Genomic DNA, 17,528 nt, shown 5'->3' on the forward strand with positions numbered 1-17,528 from the left:
TTTTTCTTTTCCCATGCATTGATCTTTTCCTCTTCTTTTAAAACAAGTATTTATTAAATTCTCCTTTCTAAATTACAAAAATAACACACACCCACTGTATTCAGTGATATAACGTAAAGATACATAAAAGGAAAGTTTTGGCCAGGTGCAGTGGCTCACACCTATAATCCTAGCATTTTGGGAGGCCGACGTGGATGGATCGCTTGAGTCTAGGCATTTAAGACCAGCCTGGGCAACATGGTGAGACCCCCCTCTCTATAAAAAATACAAAACATTAGCCAGGTGTGGTGACACCTGCCTGTAGTCCCAGCTATTCCGGAGGCTGAGGTGGGCAGGTCGAGTGCCACTGCACTCCAGCCTGGGTGACAGAGTGAGACCCTGTCTCAAAAAATAAAAGAAAAAGACAAAAAAAGAGACAGTTTCTTTTCTCTCCCATTATGCCTCTCTTTACTAATCATTACACACACACATGCACTTGTAGGATCATCTCCTCAAAATGAGAATATGTGCATTCAAATTTTAATTAATTTTGGCAGAATCATTTTCAAAATGGCTGTAGCAGTTCATATTCCCACTTAGCTAAGTTTGCTCACATCCTCTCCAGAGCTGGATTTTATTATGTTAAAGACTTTTCTGCCAAAATCATGTGTACAAATGGCACCTTATTTTTTGAAATCTGGACTTGTATTCCCGTAACAGCCAGTGATGTTTGGAGTGGTATCATTCATCTGACCTATGTGGGTCCCCGGCTCCTAGCACAGAGCAGGTGTTGAGGGCATATGTGCTAAAGAAATGCTATTTACCCGTGTGAATTTTTAAATGCCGCTCCATGTCCTTCATGCCATAAGCAGTCTTGAATTGGCAACCTAAAAAAAAACAAAAAAAGGAAAGATTAATCATACAGGGAAACTTAGTAACTTTTAGTGGGGAGAAAACTGGCAGAAACGTCCTTACCCAAGTGACAAGAGTTAACACCACAGTACGGGGAAAAAGAGATCTCATGTGCCTTCGTATGTGATGACCAGGAAAGACACAATGTCATTTTGTGGTTCCTGCCAAAACTGCGTAACCTGAGTCTAATCATAAGGAAACATCAAACAAACCCAAACTGCGGCCTTTTTGACAAAATCACTGGCCTATACTTTTCAAAAATGTCAAGCTTATGAAAGATAAATGCTTAACTGTTCCTGATTAGAGGAAATGAAAGACATAAAATCTAAATGCAATCAGTAATAATTGGTTGGAAACTGGATCAGAGGGGGAAAATGTCATTCTTTTGATAATGGTAGAGAGGACATCAGTGGGACACTTGATGATGAAATCTGACTAAGGTCAGTAGGTTAGATAATAGTACCTATAAATGTTACTTTTCTGATCTTGATGATTGTCCTGTGGTTATTTAAAAGAATATTCTGGTTTTTAGGAAATACACACTGAAGTATTTAGGAACAAAAGGGCATTGCATTGTCAGCAACTTTCAAATGGTTTGGGGAAAACTACACTTGTATATACATTGTATATATACAAAGAATGACAAAGCAAATATAATAAAATGGTAACATTTGGGGAATCTAGATGAAGAGCACACAGGGATTTTTTTGGTACAATTTTTGCAAACTTTCTGTATGTCCGATATTATTTCCAAGTACATTAAAACCAAGGTAAGGAAAGAAAATTTTTTACTGGATGTCGTCCTAAGCTATAGCATAGGAAAAAAATTTACAGCAACCTGAAATTTTCATGAGTTCCACTTCAAAGGCCTATGGCTAGAAAAGTCTTAGAACCCAGGTGCAGAATGACCACAGACAGTGGGAGACAGGTTGTATGTGCTGATGCAAATGCCAGAGGGCCCTGATTTTTATGCCAGGTAGTTTGGGGCACTTCCATGAGCACTTGTCAGGAACTCATGAGGAAAAGCCCTGGAGCCTGGTTAAATGTCACACCTTCTACGCAAGTAGAACATAATTCTGCCTTTACCTGGATAGCAACAGTTAAGCCTTTTCTGAGCAGGTGGCGTTGTGGGCTTTTTGGTGCGTGACTTGGCAGGGAGAGAGATGACAGTGGCTGTTTGGTTTTCATTACTTTCCGTGGGCAGATAAGTTTGATAGCCATGTTCAAAAACAAATTCTGGAGCTGAAACTAAAAGATATGGTGATTATTAATTTTCTTAATATAAATGCCCTCTAGCTATGCCCTCTGCCTACTTTTCTTTGTAGAGTGAATGCACATACTAGTTTGCTTTCCCAGCCTCCTTTGTGGCTTCAGAGTGATCATGTGACCCAGTTCTAGCTAATGAGACACTAGACAGCATTTGCTGGGAGGCTTCTGTAAAATATTTTCCTCCCTGATTTAAAATAGTATGGAGGGAAAGTGTAGGCAGGGCAGATGGAAAAAGACGCAGTTGAGAAAAGCTCATCTTGTTACCCTGGCTGCCGTACTTCCTATCTTTCTACATGCTGGAATGATGACGCGATGCCCGGATCTGTGGCAGCCATTCTATAACCGTAAGGGTAAACATGAAAATCAGATGCTGAGTCAGAACTCCGAAACCACTCAAATCTATACTTTTTTCTTTTTCTTTTTTTTTTTTTTCTGAGATAGGGTCCCACTTTGTCACCTAGGCTGGAGTGCAGTGGTGCAATCACAGCACACTGCAGCCTCGGCCTCCCAGGCTCAAGCAATTCTCCCACCTCAGCCTCACGAGTAGCTGGGACTATAGGCATGCACCACCATGTCTGGCTAATTTTTGTATTTTTTGTAGAGACTGGCGTCTTGCCATGCTGCGCAGGCTGGTCTCAAACTCCTGAGCTCAAACGATCTACTTGTCTCGGCCTCCCAAAGTGTTAGCCACCATGCCTGCCCTAGACTTCTTAAATGAACAAGAAATGTCCCTATAATTTATGTCTCTATAATTTATGCCAGGTAAGTTTTCTGTTAGCTGCAGCCAAATGCCTTAGGTGTTTTCATAAGCTATAGGACAAAATCCTAATAAAACACCAAACGGGAACTGATAGAAGGGATTTGGGGCAAAACTAGTCTAATTGACATTCTCCTCAGCATTTCCCCCCTCAAAAAATTTCCTTGTACTCTTACTGAGGTTCTGACGCAAAAAGAAAAAAAAAATAGCAAAACACAGACTTAATATAAAATATAATTGTAGGCTAGGTGTGGTGGTTCACACCTGTAATCCCATTATTTGGGGGGCCAAGGAGAGTAGATCACCTGAGGTCAGGAGTTCGAGACTAGCCTGGTCAACATGGTGAAACCCCGTCTCTACTAAAAATACAAAAATTAGCTAGGCGTGGTGGCAGGTGCCTGAAATCCCAGCTACTCTGGAGGCTGAGGCAAGAGAGCTGCTTGAACATGGGAGGTGGAGGTTGCAGTGAGCCGAGATCATGGCATTGCACTCCAGCCTGGGTGACAAAAGTGAAACTCCATCTCAAAAAATAAATAAATAAATAAATTTTAAAAGACAAGATAGGCAGTCTCAAATTTTTTTGTTATAAAAAATTCTGTGACTACTTTGCTAACTACATTTATAGTCTGGACTTAAGCATGTTTCTTTCCTCTCTTCCCTCCCTTCCCTTCTTCCCTCCTTTCTTTTCCTTTCCTTCCTTCCTCCCTCCCTCCTTCCCTTCCTCCTTCTCTTCCCTTCCCTTCCTTCTTTCCTTCTCCCCTTCCCTCCCTCCCCTCCCCTCCCCTCCCCTCCTTTCCCCTCCCCTCCCCTCCTTTCCCCTCCCCTTCCTTCCTTCTTCCCTTCCCTCCTCTTTCTCTTTTTGGTTCTATCTTTCTTAGAATGTAATTTGTCACAAGAAGATTTGTCTTCAAATATGGAGTAAATATGACCAATGGAGGCTTGTTCAATGAGTGAACCTTTCAGGCTAATAGGCCTTAGTGATGATTTTGAAAGCCACTGTAATATTCTGTTTCCCAAACTTCAGTCACTCAGACACCATCTTTGACATTTTTGACAGTTTATTTACAGATGATTTAAGTCAGCACAGGCTTAACATCACTATTTATTTTAGCTTTGTCCAAAGCACTAATATCCATGCCACGGGCTCCAGGCACTAGTTATGTTTTTCTCTTAAAACAAACACTGTATTTCTTTGAATCTAGGATGTTTTAGATTGTAAAATGCATCATAATTTCATATACGATGAAAAGGCTGCCAATTAAACACATGATGACACCGCTTTCTTTTTTGAGGTATTTTATTTTATATTTATCAAATGGGCTTTTCTTGACTTCTTTGGACATTTGGCAGGAAACTCAGGTTCCTGATGTCCATCTTTTTGGCACCTTCAGTAGTGACCATATCACTCTGATACATGTCAAATGATACCTTGGTGCTGTCAGCATTTGGTATTTGGGTAAGGCCATAGTTTCCATTTTTCTCAATGGAAATATGTGTAGGGAAGTCAAGGGCTTCGGTTTAAAGTCAGCTGAAAGATTCCGACAAACTGATGTTTCCTGTCTTCACGCCAAGTATCTCTGATGCATGAATCAGTTGCACCTGCCTCCTGTTGAAATGTTTTCATTTACTCTGTAGGATCTGGCTATTTCTCCCGGTTTCTCTTGCTCTGCTTGGGTTCTCAAAGCATGGTCCCTAGCCAGCAGCATTGGAGCTGCCTGGGAACTTGTTACCAAGGCAAATTTTTTGGGCCCCATCTCAGACCTACTGAATCAGACACTCTGGGGGTGCACCCAACAATCTGTGCTCTAACAAGCCCTCCAGGTGATCCTGATACACACTCAAGTTTAAGAAGTACTAGCAGAGACCATCCTTTTCCATCTATCTTGACAGTAGAACTTAACCCAGCTCTGTCTATATGAGGAATTCCACCTTTCTCGGTTGTTGCTTTGCAAGAACGTGCAATTGCAGTCACTCCTCCAACAATGAAGATTTGCTTCATTAATATCAAATTTACCCCTGTTACTGTTTTCAGGCATTTCTGGGTAAGCAATTACTTTTCATCTTCAACTTGATTCATTATGCAACATCTTGGAAGACATTTTAAACAGCAATTAAACTCAAGACATATAGTTCCAAAATTGCACACAACGCAGCTGAGGTGAGAAAAATGTGACCCACTGAAATCAGGTTTGTTCACATGCACAGCCAAGTAATGTTTTTGGACTGCCTGTTGGTTGACAGAAATCTCACTGATTCTAAAATGCATTGTTGTTTCCGATATGTTAAAATGCATCTTCCAACTGATATAAGCTCAGGTTTGACCATTCACTGTGGATGTGACCTCAGGCCAGTCATGTAACTTCATTGAACTGTTTTCTCACTATAAATGGGGATAATCACCATGCCCACTTCATAAGGATGTTGCAAAGTTTAACACGAGAATTCAGTAGCACAGGATGTGGCCATGGTTGAATCTCAACAAATGTCAAAGGGGATATATTACAGTTCAATAGAACCAGACTCTGGCACTTGTGCATCAAACTCTCAGCTGAAATGCTCATGAGCTAGGATGATCAACCATCCCTGTTTGCCTTGGACTGGGGTTTCTCAAGAACTTTTGGTGCTAAAACCAGGGTGCTGGGTCATGGTCATACTCCCATGGCCTCCCAACCTTCTGCTCTACAACTTCCTGTACAAGTGACCTCCTGTGCTGGAAGGTGTTCACTGTGGGGTGAGTATGGATGGCCAGGCCCTCCCTACAAGTCAGCTCACAGGCTCCTCGGCACTCTCTTGAAAGGTAGATGGTAGGCCCTTCACCCTCCTGCCACTTTCTGCTCTCCCCAGGGATTGGCTGGGCTCCATCTCTTAACTGTCCTCTACCATAAGCCTGGGCAAGCCCCAGCAGAGGGAAATGCAGGAGTATTTTGTATATCAACCCCTTCTCAGATGTATAATTTGCAAATATTTTCTCATTCCATAGGCTGCATTTTCATTTCTGCTGTTTCCTTTGATGCACACAAGTTTTAAGATTTAATGTACTCCCAGCTGGGTACAGTGGCTCACACCTGCAATCCCAGTACTTTGGGAGCCCAAGGCAGGTGGATCATGTGAGGTAGGGAGTTCAAGACTAGCCTGATTAACATGGAGAAACCCCGTCTCTACTAAAAATACAAAATTAGCCAGGCGTGGTGGCACATGCCTGTAATACCAGCTACCTGGGAGGCTGAGGCAGGAGAATCGCTTGAACCTGGGAGGCGGAGGTTGCAGTGAGCCCAGATCACGCCACTGCACTCCAGCCTGGGCAACAAGAGCAAAATTCCATCTCAAAAAAAAAAAATTTAATGTAGTCCCATTTGTCTATTTTCACTTTTGTTGCCTGTGCTCTGGTGTCTTGGAGAGGAAGCAGGAAGCATCATGAGTGGGTAGGTTAAACACAGCAAACGGCCGAGTGTGGTGGCTCATGCCTGTAATCCCGGCACTTTGGGAGGCTGAGGCGGACGGCTCATTTAAGGTCAGGAGTTTGAGACCAGCCTGGCCAACATGGTGAGACCCTGTCTCTACTAAAAACACAAAAATTAGTCAGGTGTGCTGGTGCGCACCTGTAGTCCCAGCTACTCAGGAGGCTGAGGCAGGAGGATCGCTTGGACCTGGGAGACAGAGGTTGCAGTGAGCTGAGATCATGCCACTACACTCCAGTCTGGGTGACAGAGGCAGACCGTCTCAAACAAACAAACAAAAAAACAAAAAACAGCAAAGGGATTCAGGAACCCAGGTGCAGGGATTATTTTGGGGGCAGGGCTAATCCCATGTAACCTGAGTCATCCCAAAGTAGATGGCTACAGACCAGAAAGGGTGTGCTCCAGAGCTTAGGCTGTGAGGTCTTACCTCCTTGATCCTCAGTTTCTTTACCTGGAGAATGGGGACAATTTCCATTCCTGTCTCCTAGGACGTTGTGACCATCAGAAACCAGGCATGTAAAGTTGCTGTTGCTGTTGACTTTATTCACTAATTTATTCAGCAAATGTTTATGAGGTACGGTACTGACTGTGTGCCAGGAACTGTTCTAAGCACTAGAAACAGAGCCCTGACCCAAAGAGACAAAAATCCCTGCCCTCATGGAGCTGACATTCTAGTTAGGAGTGGTGCAGGCAATAAGTATTTCAATACACAGTGTGTAAATCAGGTGGTGTAAATATTATGGAGAAAAATAAAGCAGACTTTGGGAGGCTGAGACGGGCGGATCACAAGGTCAGGAGATCGAGACCATCCTGGCTAACACAGTGAAACCCCGTCTCTACTAAAAAATACAAAAAAACTAGCCGGGCGAGGTGGCGGGCGCCTGTAGTCCCAGCTACTCGGGAGGCTGAGGCAGGAGAATGGCGTGAACCCGGGAGGCGGAGCTTGCAGTGAGCTGAGATCTGGCCACTGCACTCCAGCCCGGGCGACAGAGCAAGACTCCGTCTCAAAAAAAAAAAAGAAAGAAAAAAGAAAAAGAAAGCAGGGAAGGGAACCAGAAAATGCTGGTGGGCATGCACTTTTTTTGTTTGCTTGTTTTTTGTTTTTTGAGACAGAGTATTGCTTTGCGCAGTGGCATGATGTCCGCTCACTGCAAGTTCCGCCCCCCCGGGTTGACGCCATTCTCCTGCCTCAGCCTCCCAAGTAGCTGGGACTACAGGCACCCGCCATCACGCTTGGCTAATTTTTTGTGTTTTTAGTGGAGTTGGGGTTTCACTGTGTTAGCCAGGATGGTCTTGATCTCCTGACCTTGTGATCCGCCCGCCTCGGCCTCCCAAAGTGCTGGGATTACAGGCGTGAGCCACCGCGTCCAGTGGGCATGCACTTTTAAGCAGGTCCAGGAAGGCCTCAGTGAGAAGGTAACATATGAATATAAAACATGGAAGCATATAATTATTATATTAATACTATTCTGTTGCAGGTGTCCGGAATTCAATAGCAACAAAGGGGCATCGGTGCTGAAGACTCTCATCCAGGTAGTCGGCTTGCTGGCGCCTCCTGGCTGGATTTATCAAGGGCATCCCTTCCCACACACATGGCCTTTCTAGAATCTGCTGTGAAGAGCAGGACCTGCAGAGACACCCCAGGGAAAGGCTTATGGTAATCACTGAGGGACTGCTGGCGACCAGAGGCCTTCCTCATTCCCTTCGGTTGTTCGCATGTGATTTGATGGCGGAGTAGCCACTCATCCCCGGGGTGTGTGTGTGTGTGTGTGTGTGTGTATGTGTCTGTCTCTGTGTATGTGTGCACATGCATGGTCAGACTGACCGTGGACCAATTTGGGTGTTTTATTTTATTTTTTTTTTGAGATGGAGTCTTGCTCTGTTGCCCAGGCTGGAGTAAAACGGCACCATCTCAGCTCACTGTAACCTCCCTCTCCCGGGTTCAAGTGATTCTCCTGCTTCAGCCTCCCTAGTGGCTGGGATTACAGGCATGCACCACCACACCTGGCTAATTTTTGTATTTTTAGTAGAGACAGAGTTTCACTATGTTGGCCAGGCTGGTCTCAAATTTCTGACCTCAGGTGATCCACCTGCTCGGCCTCCCCAATTTCTTTTTTTTTTTTTTGAGGTGGAGTCTTGCTGTGTCACCCAGGCTGGAGTGCAATGGCATGATCTCGGCTCACTGCAACCTCTGCTTCCTGGGTTCAAGCGATTCTCCTGCCTCAACCTCCTGAGTAGCTGGGACTACTCAGTCCCAGTCATGGTGCCTGCCACCATGCCCAGTTAGTTTCTGTATCTTTAGTAGAGATGGAGTTTCACCATGTTGGCCAGGTTGGTCTCACACTCCTGACCTCAAGTGATCTGCCTGCATCGGCCTCCCAAAGTGTTGGGATTACAGGTGTGAGCCACCGCACCTGACCAACTGGGTGTTTGTATGCAATTTGATGCCAGAGTAGCCACTCATCGCCAGGTGAGTGTGTGTGTGTGTGTGTGTGTGTGTGTGTGGGGTCACAATGAACTTGGACCAACTTGGGTATGTGCATGTGATTTGATGCTGGAGTCGCCACTTATTGACAGGGGTGTGTGTGTGTGTGTGTGTGTATCTGTGTGTGTGTGTACAGTCAGATTGACCCTGGACCAACCTCTGTCTCCACTCGATAGCTGTAGAGCCTTGACCAAGTCACTTCTCTGCTCTTCAGTTCTTTTGTTGGTAAAATGGGGATATTGCACTGATCTCAGAGCTTAGATCTTGTTGTTCTAGTAAAGATTCAGGGGAAGGATAAGGCGTACTGCGAGCCGGGCACACTGCAAGTTCTTGAGAGTTCTCAGTGGACATTATGGTAACCATGCACAATAGGTTATTATTTATCTTTATTCAGGTTTGGCATAATGAGTGACATGAGCCTTGGGGAATCTCAGAGCACCCTAGAAGAAAGTGAAATGCCCCACATCTGCCGAGGCGGGATGACTCATAACCTTGGGGGGAAGTGCTTCCAGTAGAGGCGTGACTTGCCCACCCCCTAAGAATATTCTCTAGTCCCTCTTTTCACCGAGAATGCAGCAAGGGCCACCTCTTTATGTAGGGGTCTTATGTCTAACTTTTTACAAGAGCTCAGGGCTTCAGCCCCTACCCTGGTATGGCCATTAAAATCAAGTCTCCTGTTTAGTGAGATCAGACCCTGTCCCCGATACAAGAAGCTCACAGCCTCATACACCTGCTGCTGCTTTTAGTTTTGTTTTCTGGCTCCAGGGGATTTCCCTTCTTTCCTGCGTGTTCAGGTGTGCATCTGAGAATTGCTTATTGTATTTAGTTCCGGTTTGTAGCAGGGACATACTGAGTTGTCTGATCATGATGCTGCTTAAAATGTATGACTATTATATGAATTTCATACATAATCCAAATCTATTTCTCTGAAGTTTGTCTCTGTGGCGTCTTAGGGCTCACATGAATCAACCGTAGCTCCTTTTCTACCAAATTGCCTTTCAGACATCTCAAGACAGCTTTGATATCTCCCTATCTGATTTGCTTCCTCCTTCCCTTCTTCAACTTAAAAATTCCATTTAATAAATCCTTTTCTCTTTTTAACTTACAATGTTAATTTTTGCAAAATAAAAGTTAACACGAATTTTAGGATTTTCTTCTCTACATAGAAAAGTGCAGAGAAGAAAAAACTAGGCTAAGTTTTTGTTGTTGTTGTCCAGGCTCTTGCCTGTAATCCCAGCAATTTGGGAGGCTGAGGCAGGATGATCACTTGAGACCAGGAGTTTGAGATCAGCCTGAGCAACAAAGGGAGATGCCGTCTCCACAAAAACATACAAAAAAATAGCTGGGTGTGATGGTGTGTGCCTGTAGTCCCAGCTAATTGTGGGGCTGAGGTGGAAGGATGGCTTAAGCTCAGGAGTTCTAGGCTGCAGTGAGCTAGGATGGCACCAGTACACTCCAGCCTGGGTGACAAAGCAAGGCTGTCTCTAGAAAAACAAAAGAAAAAACTTCCCAATGCTGTCAAAACATGGCAATACACATCCTTGCTTTTTTTTGAGATGGAGTCTGGCTCTGTTGCCTAGGCTGAAGTGCAGTGGTGTAGTCTTGGCTCACAGCAACCTCCGCCACCCAGATTCAAGTGATTCTCCTGCCTCAGTCTGCCAAATAGCTGGGACTAAAGGTGCACGCCACCAGGCCCGGCTAATTTTTGTATTTTTAGCAGAGATGGGGGTTTCACCATGTTGGCCAGGGTCGTCTTGAACTCCTGACCTCAAGTAATCTGCCTGCCTCGACCTCCCAAAGTGCTGGGATTACAGATGTGAGCCACCGGTGCCCAGCCTACATCCTTACTTTTTATACAAAGCTCCTATCGCTACTGTGATTAAATACTTACTTAAGAAATTATTTAATGACTATTCTCTCTTCTATTTGGTTGGAGGAGTTAAGTGAGGACAGACCCTTGTTTGATTAAATACTTACTTGAGAAATTATTTAATGACTATTCTCTCTTCTATTTGGTTGGAGGAGTGAAGTGAGGACAGACCCTTGTTTCTTTCCATTACTGTTCCCCGTGCACCCACCACAGAACGAGGTGAAGGGGAGGAGATCAAAGAACATTTGTTGAATTAATGATCAGCTAAAGGACTAACCTCTTTTATATATAGAAAATATATTTTAAGGCTGGGCTCGGTGGCTCACGCCTGTAATCCCAGCACTTTGGGAGGCTGAGGCAGGCAGATCACCTGAGGTCAGGAGTTCGAGACCAGCCTGGTCAACATGGCAAAACCTCGTCTGTGTTTTGTAAAGATATAAAAATTAGCTGGGTGTGGTGGCGGGTACCTGTAATCCCAGCTACTCGGGAGGCTGAGGCAGGAGAATTGCTTGAACCTGGGAGGCGGAGGTTACAGCGAGCCAAGATCACATCATTGCTCTCCAGCCTGGGCAACAGAGCGAGACTCCGTCTCAAAACAAATAAAAAAGAAAATATATTTTAAAAGTATAAAATCTATCTTTAAAGTATAAAACTAGGATCATGGCTTAAATCATTTTATTTTTTTTAATGAAACATTTGCCATGTTAAAACATCATGTTGTCATTCATCGAAAACACAACCTCTAATGGCCACATAATATTTCATCATTTTGGTTGCTGAATAGTTTAATTAACCATTTCCCTTTCTTGGGCATGGAGGAGATATCTAGGAATTGACTTTTATGAGTAAAACCTGTCCAGAAGTTTAAATTTATCCCTCGTTTCTTTGAGTACATTCCTTGAAATTGAAGAGTTGGGTTAAAATGGTACGAATGTTTTATTACTTGGTGATTATATAACATCCTTTCAGAAAACTGAAATAATTTGCATTTTCCCCTTAACCTTGGCTGTCACAGAGAGACTTGACAGGACAAAATGAGATCACTTGAGTTTAATTTGCATTTCCTTTATATGTAATTAGTGAGATTAAACTCCCTTTCAACATTTATTCTTCCAATAACATGCCTTATTTGGTGAACTTCCTGTTTATTCTATTAGCTCGTTTTTTTTCTATTGGAATTTTTATTTTTTTCTTGATTTGTAAATGCTTTTTACAGATTAAGGATACTGTCTTGTTTTGTTTTGTTTTGTTTTTGAGAAAGAGTCTGGCTCTATCTCCCAGGCTGGAGGGCAGTGGCATGTGCCTCCCGCGTGCCAGGGATTCCAGGCACCCGCCACCACGCCCGGCTAATTTTTGTATTTTAGTAGAGACAGGGATTCACCATGTTGGCCAGGCTGGTCTCAAACTCCTGACCTCAAGGGATCTGAGAGCCTAGGGTTCCCAAAGTGCTGGAATTACAGGCGTGAGCCACCAGATAGGGAATTCTTAGTTTACATTTGGGATACTTGCCTGGAGATCAAGAACCCTAAATGAGAATCCTAAGCATGAACAACACTGCAAAAAACAACACACACAAAAAAAGCAAGAGACCTGAATATATGATAATATCCTGCAGGGCGCAGTGGCGCATGCCTGGAATCCCAGCACTTAGGGAGGCCGAGGACGAAGGATCGCTTGAGCCCGGGAGCTCAAGACCAGGTTGGTCAACATGGCGAAACCCCGTCTCTACAAAAAATACAAAAATGACTTGGGTGTGCTGGCACACACCTGTTATCCCAGCTACTTGGGAAGCTGAGGCAGGAGAATCTCTTGAACCCGGGAGGCAGAGGTTGCAGTGAGCCGCGATCGCACCACTACGCTCCAGCCTGGGTGACAGAGCGAGACTCCGTCCCCCTCCCTTCCCACCCCCGCTCCCAAAAGAATTCACTTTCTGAGAGAAAATTCACCCTTTTCACTTACGCTGTTCCCAAAGCGCCTTTACCGTCCACAGTGGGCGTTAGACCGGCCCAAACGCCCCTCCCCAGGGGTGAGCCCTGGTGGAAACCCTGACCACACCCCTGCTCTGCCATCGCTGATTGGTGCAGTGGAAGACACCTGACAGCAATTGGGCCAATCGACTCTCTTGCTCTGAAATTGAATCCTGCAGCCAGGCGTATTGGCGGCTGCCGTTAAGTACCAACTATGACCCAGGCTGAGGTGGGAGCATAGCTTGAGCCCAAGAGTTCGAGTCCAACCTGGGCGAGAGAGTGAGACCTTCCCCCGCACCGCCTAATCTCTTAAAAAAACCCAAACTGGGACTAAGACGCTCAGGTTTGGTGTGGACTTTCCTTCTGAACAAAGAAGGCATAAACTTTGGGAATGGTCACGGGGGCAGCAGTGCTTCTCCAACCACAGTCTCTCTAAAACGCGGATTCTGATCAGCAGTTCTGGATGGGGCCGAGATTCTGCCTTCCCAGCATTTCCAACAAGCCCTTTGAGCTGTACGGTCTAGAAAACCTTAAAATATTTCTAGCTTCTGGTTCAATCTCTTTTTGAGATCCAGCTGCGTGCCTGCCTGTAATTCTCCCTTATGCCTATATCCTTCTAAACAAAGTCTCCCCTCTGGCTTGAATTATAGTCAAAGTGGGGGGTCTGTTCTAAGCAAATGAACAGTCCTATGTAACAGAAAATTAACTTGCCCTACACTGGGACTTCACCAAATAGGAAAAAAACCGTAAGTGGAACAGAGCTCCCTCCCACAGTGGGCCGTTCATTCATTCCTCAAATCTGTTGAGCAGCTATTGTGAACTAGACTCTAGTGCCCGTGGGTTTCCATCCCTTCAACCCCTTCTGGTTGAGTGGTTCTCATACTTGATCATGCATCACAGATTCTGATGCAGAGATTTGGGGTAAAGCTTAGATATCTTTATAGCTGTATTTTAAACACATTTTCCAGATGATTTTTTGCACAGCAGCATCTGAGAACTGCCACTCTAGTCCCTTTAACGGGGCAGTGGTAGGAACGTGGCCCTGCAGAAGGGGCTTGGGATTGGGTTCCACTGGTAGGACCCTTCTCTTTGTCCCTTGGCAGCCTAGCTGCCTCCACTACAGTGCAACTGGGCAAAGCCATGTGTCCCAATTTTGGCCAGCAGGATCTGGATTTTGGGAGTTTATCAGGGAGCATTTCTTCCCTGATACAGATAAGTTGCTCCTTTCCCTATTTGTGGGTGTGCCTGACAGATCTGATGCCCAAGGCATTAGCCGCCACTATCCGGAGATGGGGAGGGTGGGAGGGCAAAGGATAAAAGCCCACCACAGAGAACAGGGGGAAGATGCAAAGAACTCCGCACCTTTGAGCTGCCGAACTGACTTTGCCTGTTCGGCTATGAGAGATAATACGTGTCTTAACTGTTCTGTGCACTTTTAGTTTGCTGTTGTTAAGAGCAACAGAGGCCGGGCACGATGGCTCATGCCTGTAATCCCAACACTTTGGGAGGCCAAGGCAGGCAGATAACGAGGTCAGGAGTTTGAGGCCAGCCTGACCAACATGGTGAAACCCCATCTCTACTAAAAAATACAAAAATTAGTGGGCGTGGCAGCGGGCGCCTGTAATCCCAGCTACTCAGGAAGCAGGGGCAGGAGAATCGCTTGAACCTGGGAGGCAGAGGTTGCAGTGAGCCAAGATCGCACCACTGCACTCCAGCCTGGGCGACAGAGCGAGCCTCCGTCTCAAAAAAAAAGCAACCGAAAGCATCTGACTTGACCCAACCACTCCCTGGCTGGTTGAGATTCCCAGGACCCTGCTCAGACCCCCTAATATATTATCCCCAGGAAGGGTCTGGATATCTGCATTTTTCACCAAAGCTCAGATGATTCTTATGCACAAGCAAGTTTGAGAAACGTTGCAATGAGGAATTTACTAAGTGGCAGTACTGATTAAGAGCACAGGTTCTGCAGCCAGACAGCCTAGGTTTGAGACCCAGTTCTGCCACCTTCTGTTTCTGTCATCTGGCCAAGTTATTTAACCCCTCTGTGCCTCGGTTTCATCATTGGTAAAATGGGGATAATAATTATTACTACCTAACTTTTGGTTATGAAAAACTACTTCATACAGAGTACTTAGAAAAGTGCATGGCATAGAATAAGCACTGTATAAGAATTTGCTATTATTGTTTCCAGAGCCTGGCAATCACTACATAGTTTGTCTTACTAAATCACTCATGTGCTCACGAACTTTATGGATCCCCAGCTCCTTCAGAATAAAGGCCAAAGCTGAAGCACAACCCCCACCACGTTCCCCTGTGCCATCTCTAACCACTGTTTTCCAACCTTGCCCCAATCTTCCCCCACCCCCTCCAAACCACCATTAGGAAATGCCCCCTTTCCCACCATCTTTCTCCCAACAGCCAATGGGTCTTTCAATGCCGGTTATACATTTGCTTTCATTCACAATTCTCTTCCCTGACTTTCCCAGTTGGAACCAACAGACTCTGTGAATTCTTCGCACCTTTAAGACGGCACTTGTCACAAACTGCCGGACTTCAATGTCTTACAACTAAATCCTCTTCCCCTCCCCGAGGGGCTTGGAATTCTCCAATGGCAAGCATCTCTATTATCTGAGTTCCATCATTTGCCACACAACAGCCCTAAAGCCACTGATACAGTTTGGCTGTGTCCCACCCAAATCTCATCTTGAATTTAACTCCTACAATTCCCTGTGTCATGGGAGGAACCCAGTGGGAAGTGACTGAAGTTTGGGGGCGGGTCTTCCTGCTCTGTTCTTGTGATAGTGAATGAGTCTTATGAGAGCTGATGGTTTTAAAAAGGGGGGTGTCGGTGCACAAGCTCTTATCTCTTGTCTGCTGCTCTTCAAGACGTGTCTTTCACCTTCCGCCATGACTGTGAGACCTCCCCAGCCATGTGGAACTGTGAGTCCAATAAGCCTCTTTCTTTTGTAAACTGTTCAGTCTCTGGTATGTCTTCATCAGGAGCATGAAAACTGCAGATCTCACCATCCTTTCACCACCTGTTTATTAGTCGCTACATTAATAAAAGCCACCGTCACCAAGTCCTCATTGATGGGACACATGCCATATGCACCATGTGCTTCAGACACATGAACACATTTAATCCTCACAGCCGCTCTTTTCCGCCCTCATTCAATAGCTGTTTTATTGAGTGCCTATGATGTGCCAGACCTGGTGTTGGGTTGTGGGAAAATAAGACTGATTAGGTCTCTGCATGCAGGGAGATTTACAGTCTAGTAACCTAGAAATTGAGCCACTCACTAATTTGGGGCTCACAGGCCAAACTGAACTTTCAGATTCTTTTTTAAGGCTTTCAAAATCAATTACCAAAATCAAAATGTGTCATTGTCCTCTGGCCAAAGACCAACAGAGACACCCCTGTCGCTGAATAAGTTTATTACTCATTGCAATAAGGGAAACCTTAGAAGGTGTTAGAAAGAACTTATTTTATTTTAGGTTTGGGCTCATGTTAGATGCTTTTGGAGGAGGTTCAAGAAAACCTGCATCAGAGGCACCAGTAAGTGGGGCTCATTCTATGATTTGTTATTTTAATAAATATTATCAAGAGAGAAAGAAGGCTAGATAGAGCAAGACTCAAATTTTAATAGGCAAAGAAGTAACTGTCACTCAGATTGACAGAGGAGAGGAGGACGTTTGGTATTTTGTGGCTTGGACAGCGTTCCCATTTTGTCTGGGCTCACACATGATGACAGATGTGGTTTTATTTTCGTCTTGCCCACCAAGATCAGAGTGGCCTGGTCTGATGTTGGTGTTTTGTGAAACTGTGAACAACTGTGTATGTTCAACAGTAGAACAGCATGGCCTACCTGTGGGCCAGCCCAGTTCCTAGCAATACCAAGACCCAGCTGATCACGGCTGCTAGCTGTCAGGGGCTGCTGTCCTCTTTCTCTGCTAGTTGGCCACAGGCCCTCTCCCTCTCTATGGTAGTATCTGCTGCTGCAAACACCACCGCTGACTGCCCTTGGAATCACGTCGGAATTCACTTCTCTAATTAAAGACTAATTAGTTAACAATTGTGATACATGCTAGCTGAGAAAACAGAAACCTAATTGTGGGAGTAGGGAAAAGGGGAAATCAGAGCTGGCTTCTAGGTAGAGGTGACTTTTAACCTGGGACTTAAAGAGTAGGAATTAGCCAGTAATGGCCAAAAAAAAAAAAAAAAAAAAAAATCATTCTTGGCCAAGTGATCAATTCAATTAATATTGACTGAGGGCTTGCCATGAGCTCTGTGCTAACATTATCCATGTGCTGTTTTGTTTACTTTCACAGCCTCCTGATTTGGTAATGAGAGCTAACAGTGACAGCTCAAAATGGCTTCCATGTAGGACCCACTGAAGCCCACTGAGGCCCACTGAAGCCTGGCTCGAACCCTCGTAGATGAGTTCTAGCATCACTTTCATTTTACTATTGTGGAAATGGAAACACGGTGTAAGTAATCTGCCCAAGGTCACATGGTTAGCAAGTGGTACAGCCAGGATGTGAACCCAAGCAGTCTGTCTCAGGACCCCAGACTCTTCATTACCAAACCCTGTGCCCTCTCTGCTTATTTTTTTATTTTTGTTTTTTAATTATTTATTTATTTATTTATTTATTTATTTATTTATATTTGAGATGGATTCTTGCTCTGTTGCCCAGGCTGGAGTGCAATGGCGCAATCTCTGCTCACTGCAACCTCTACCTCCCGGGTTCAAGCGATTCTCCTGCCTCAGCCTCCCGAGTAGCTAGGATTACAGGCACCTACCACCATGCCTGACTAATTTTTGTAGTTTTA

General features: G+C 44.9%; 1 protein-coding gene across 5 annotated transcripts in view; it reads right to left on the reverse strand.

Moving 5' to 3' along the window:
- ZFP64 (ZFP64 zinc finger protein) overlaps positions 1-17,528 on the reverse strand; it is a 97,773-nt gene that overhangs the window by 69,484 nt on the left and 10,761 nt on the right. For 4 of the 5 annotated variants that reach the window (XM_077948237.1, XM_015148760.3, XM_015148759.3 and 1 more), the window contains 2 exon segments: positions 1,978-2,139; positions 804-866 (listed from right to left, as the gene is read on the reverse strand). In XM_077948237.1, the coding sequence (XP_077804363.1) occupies positions 804-866; positions 1,978-2,139 (225 nt within the window). 5 annotated transcript variants of the gene reach the window in all.

This window comes from Macaca mulatta, chromosome 10 (genome assembly GCF_049350105.2).
Source record: "Macaca mulatta isolate MMU2019108-1 chromosome 10, T2T-MMU8v2.0, whole genome shotgun sequence".
Lineage (NCBI taxonomy): Eukaryota > Metazoa > Chordata > Mammalia > Primates > Cercopithecidae > Macaca > Macaca mulatta.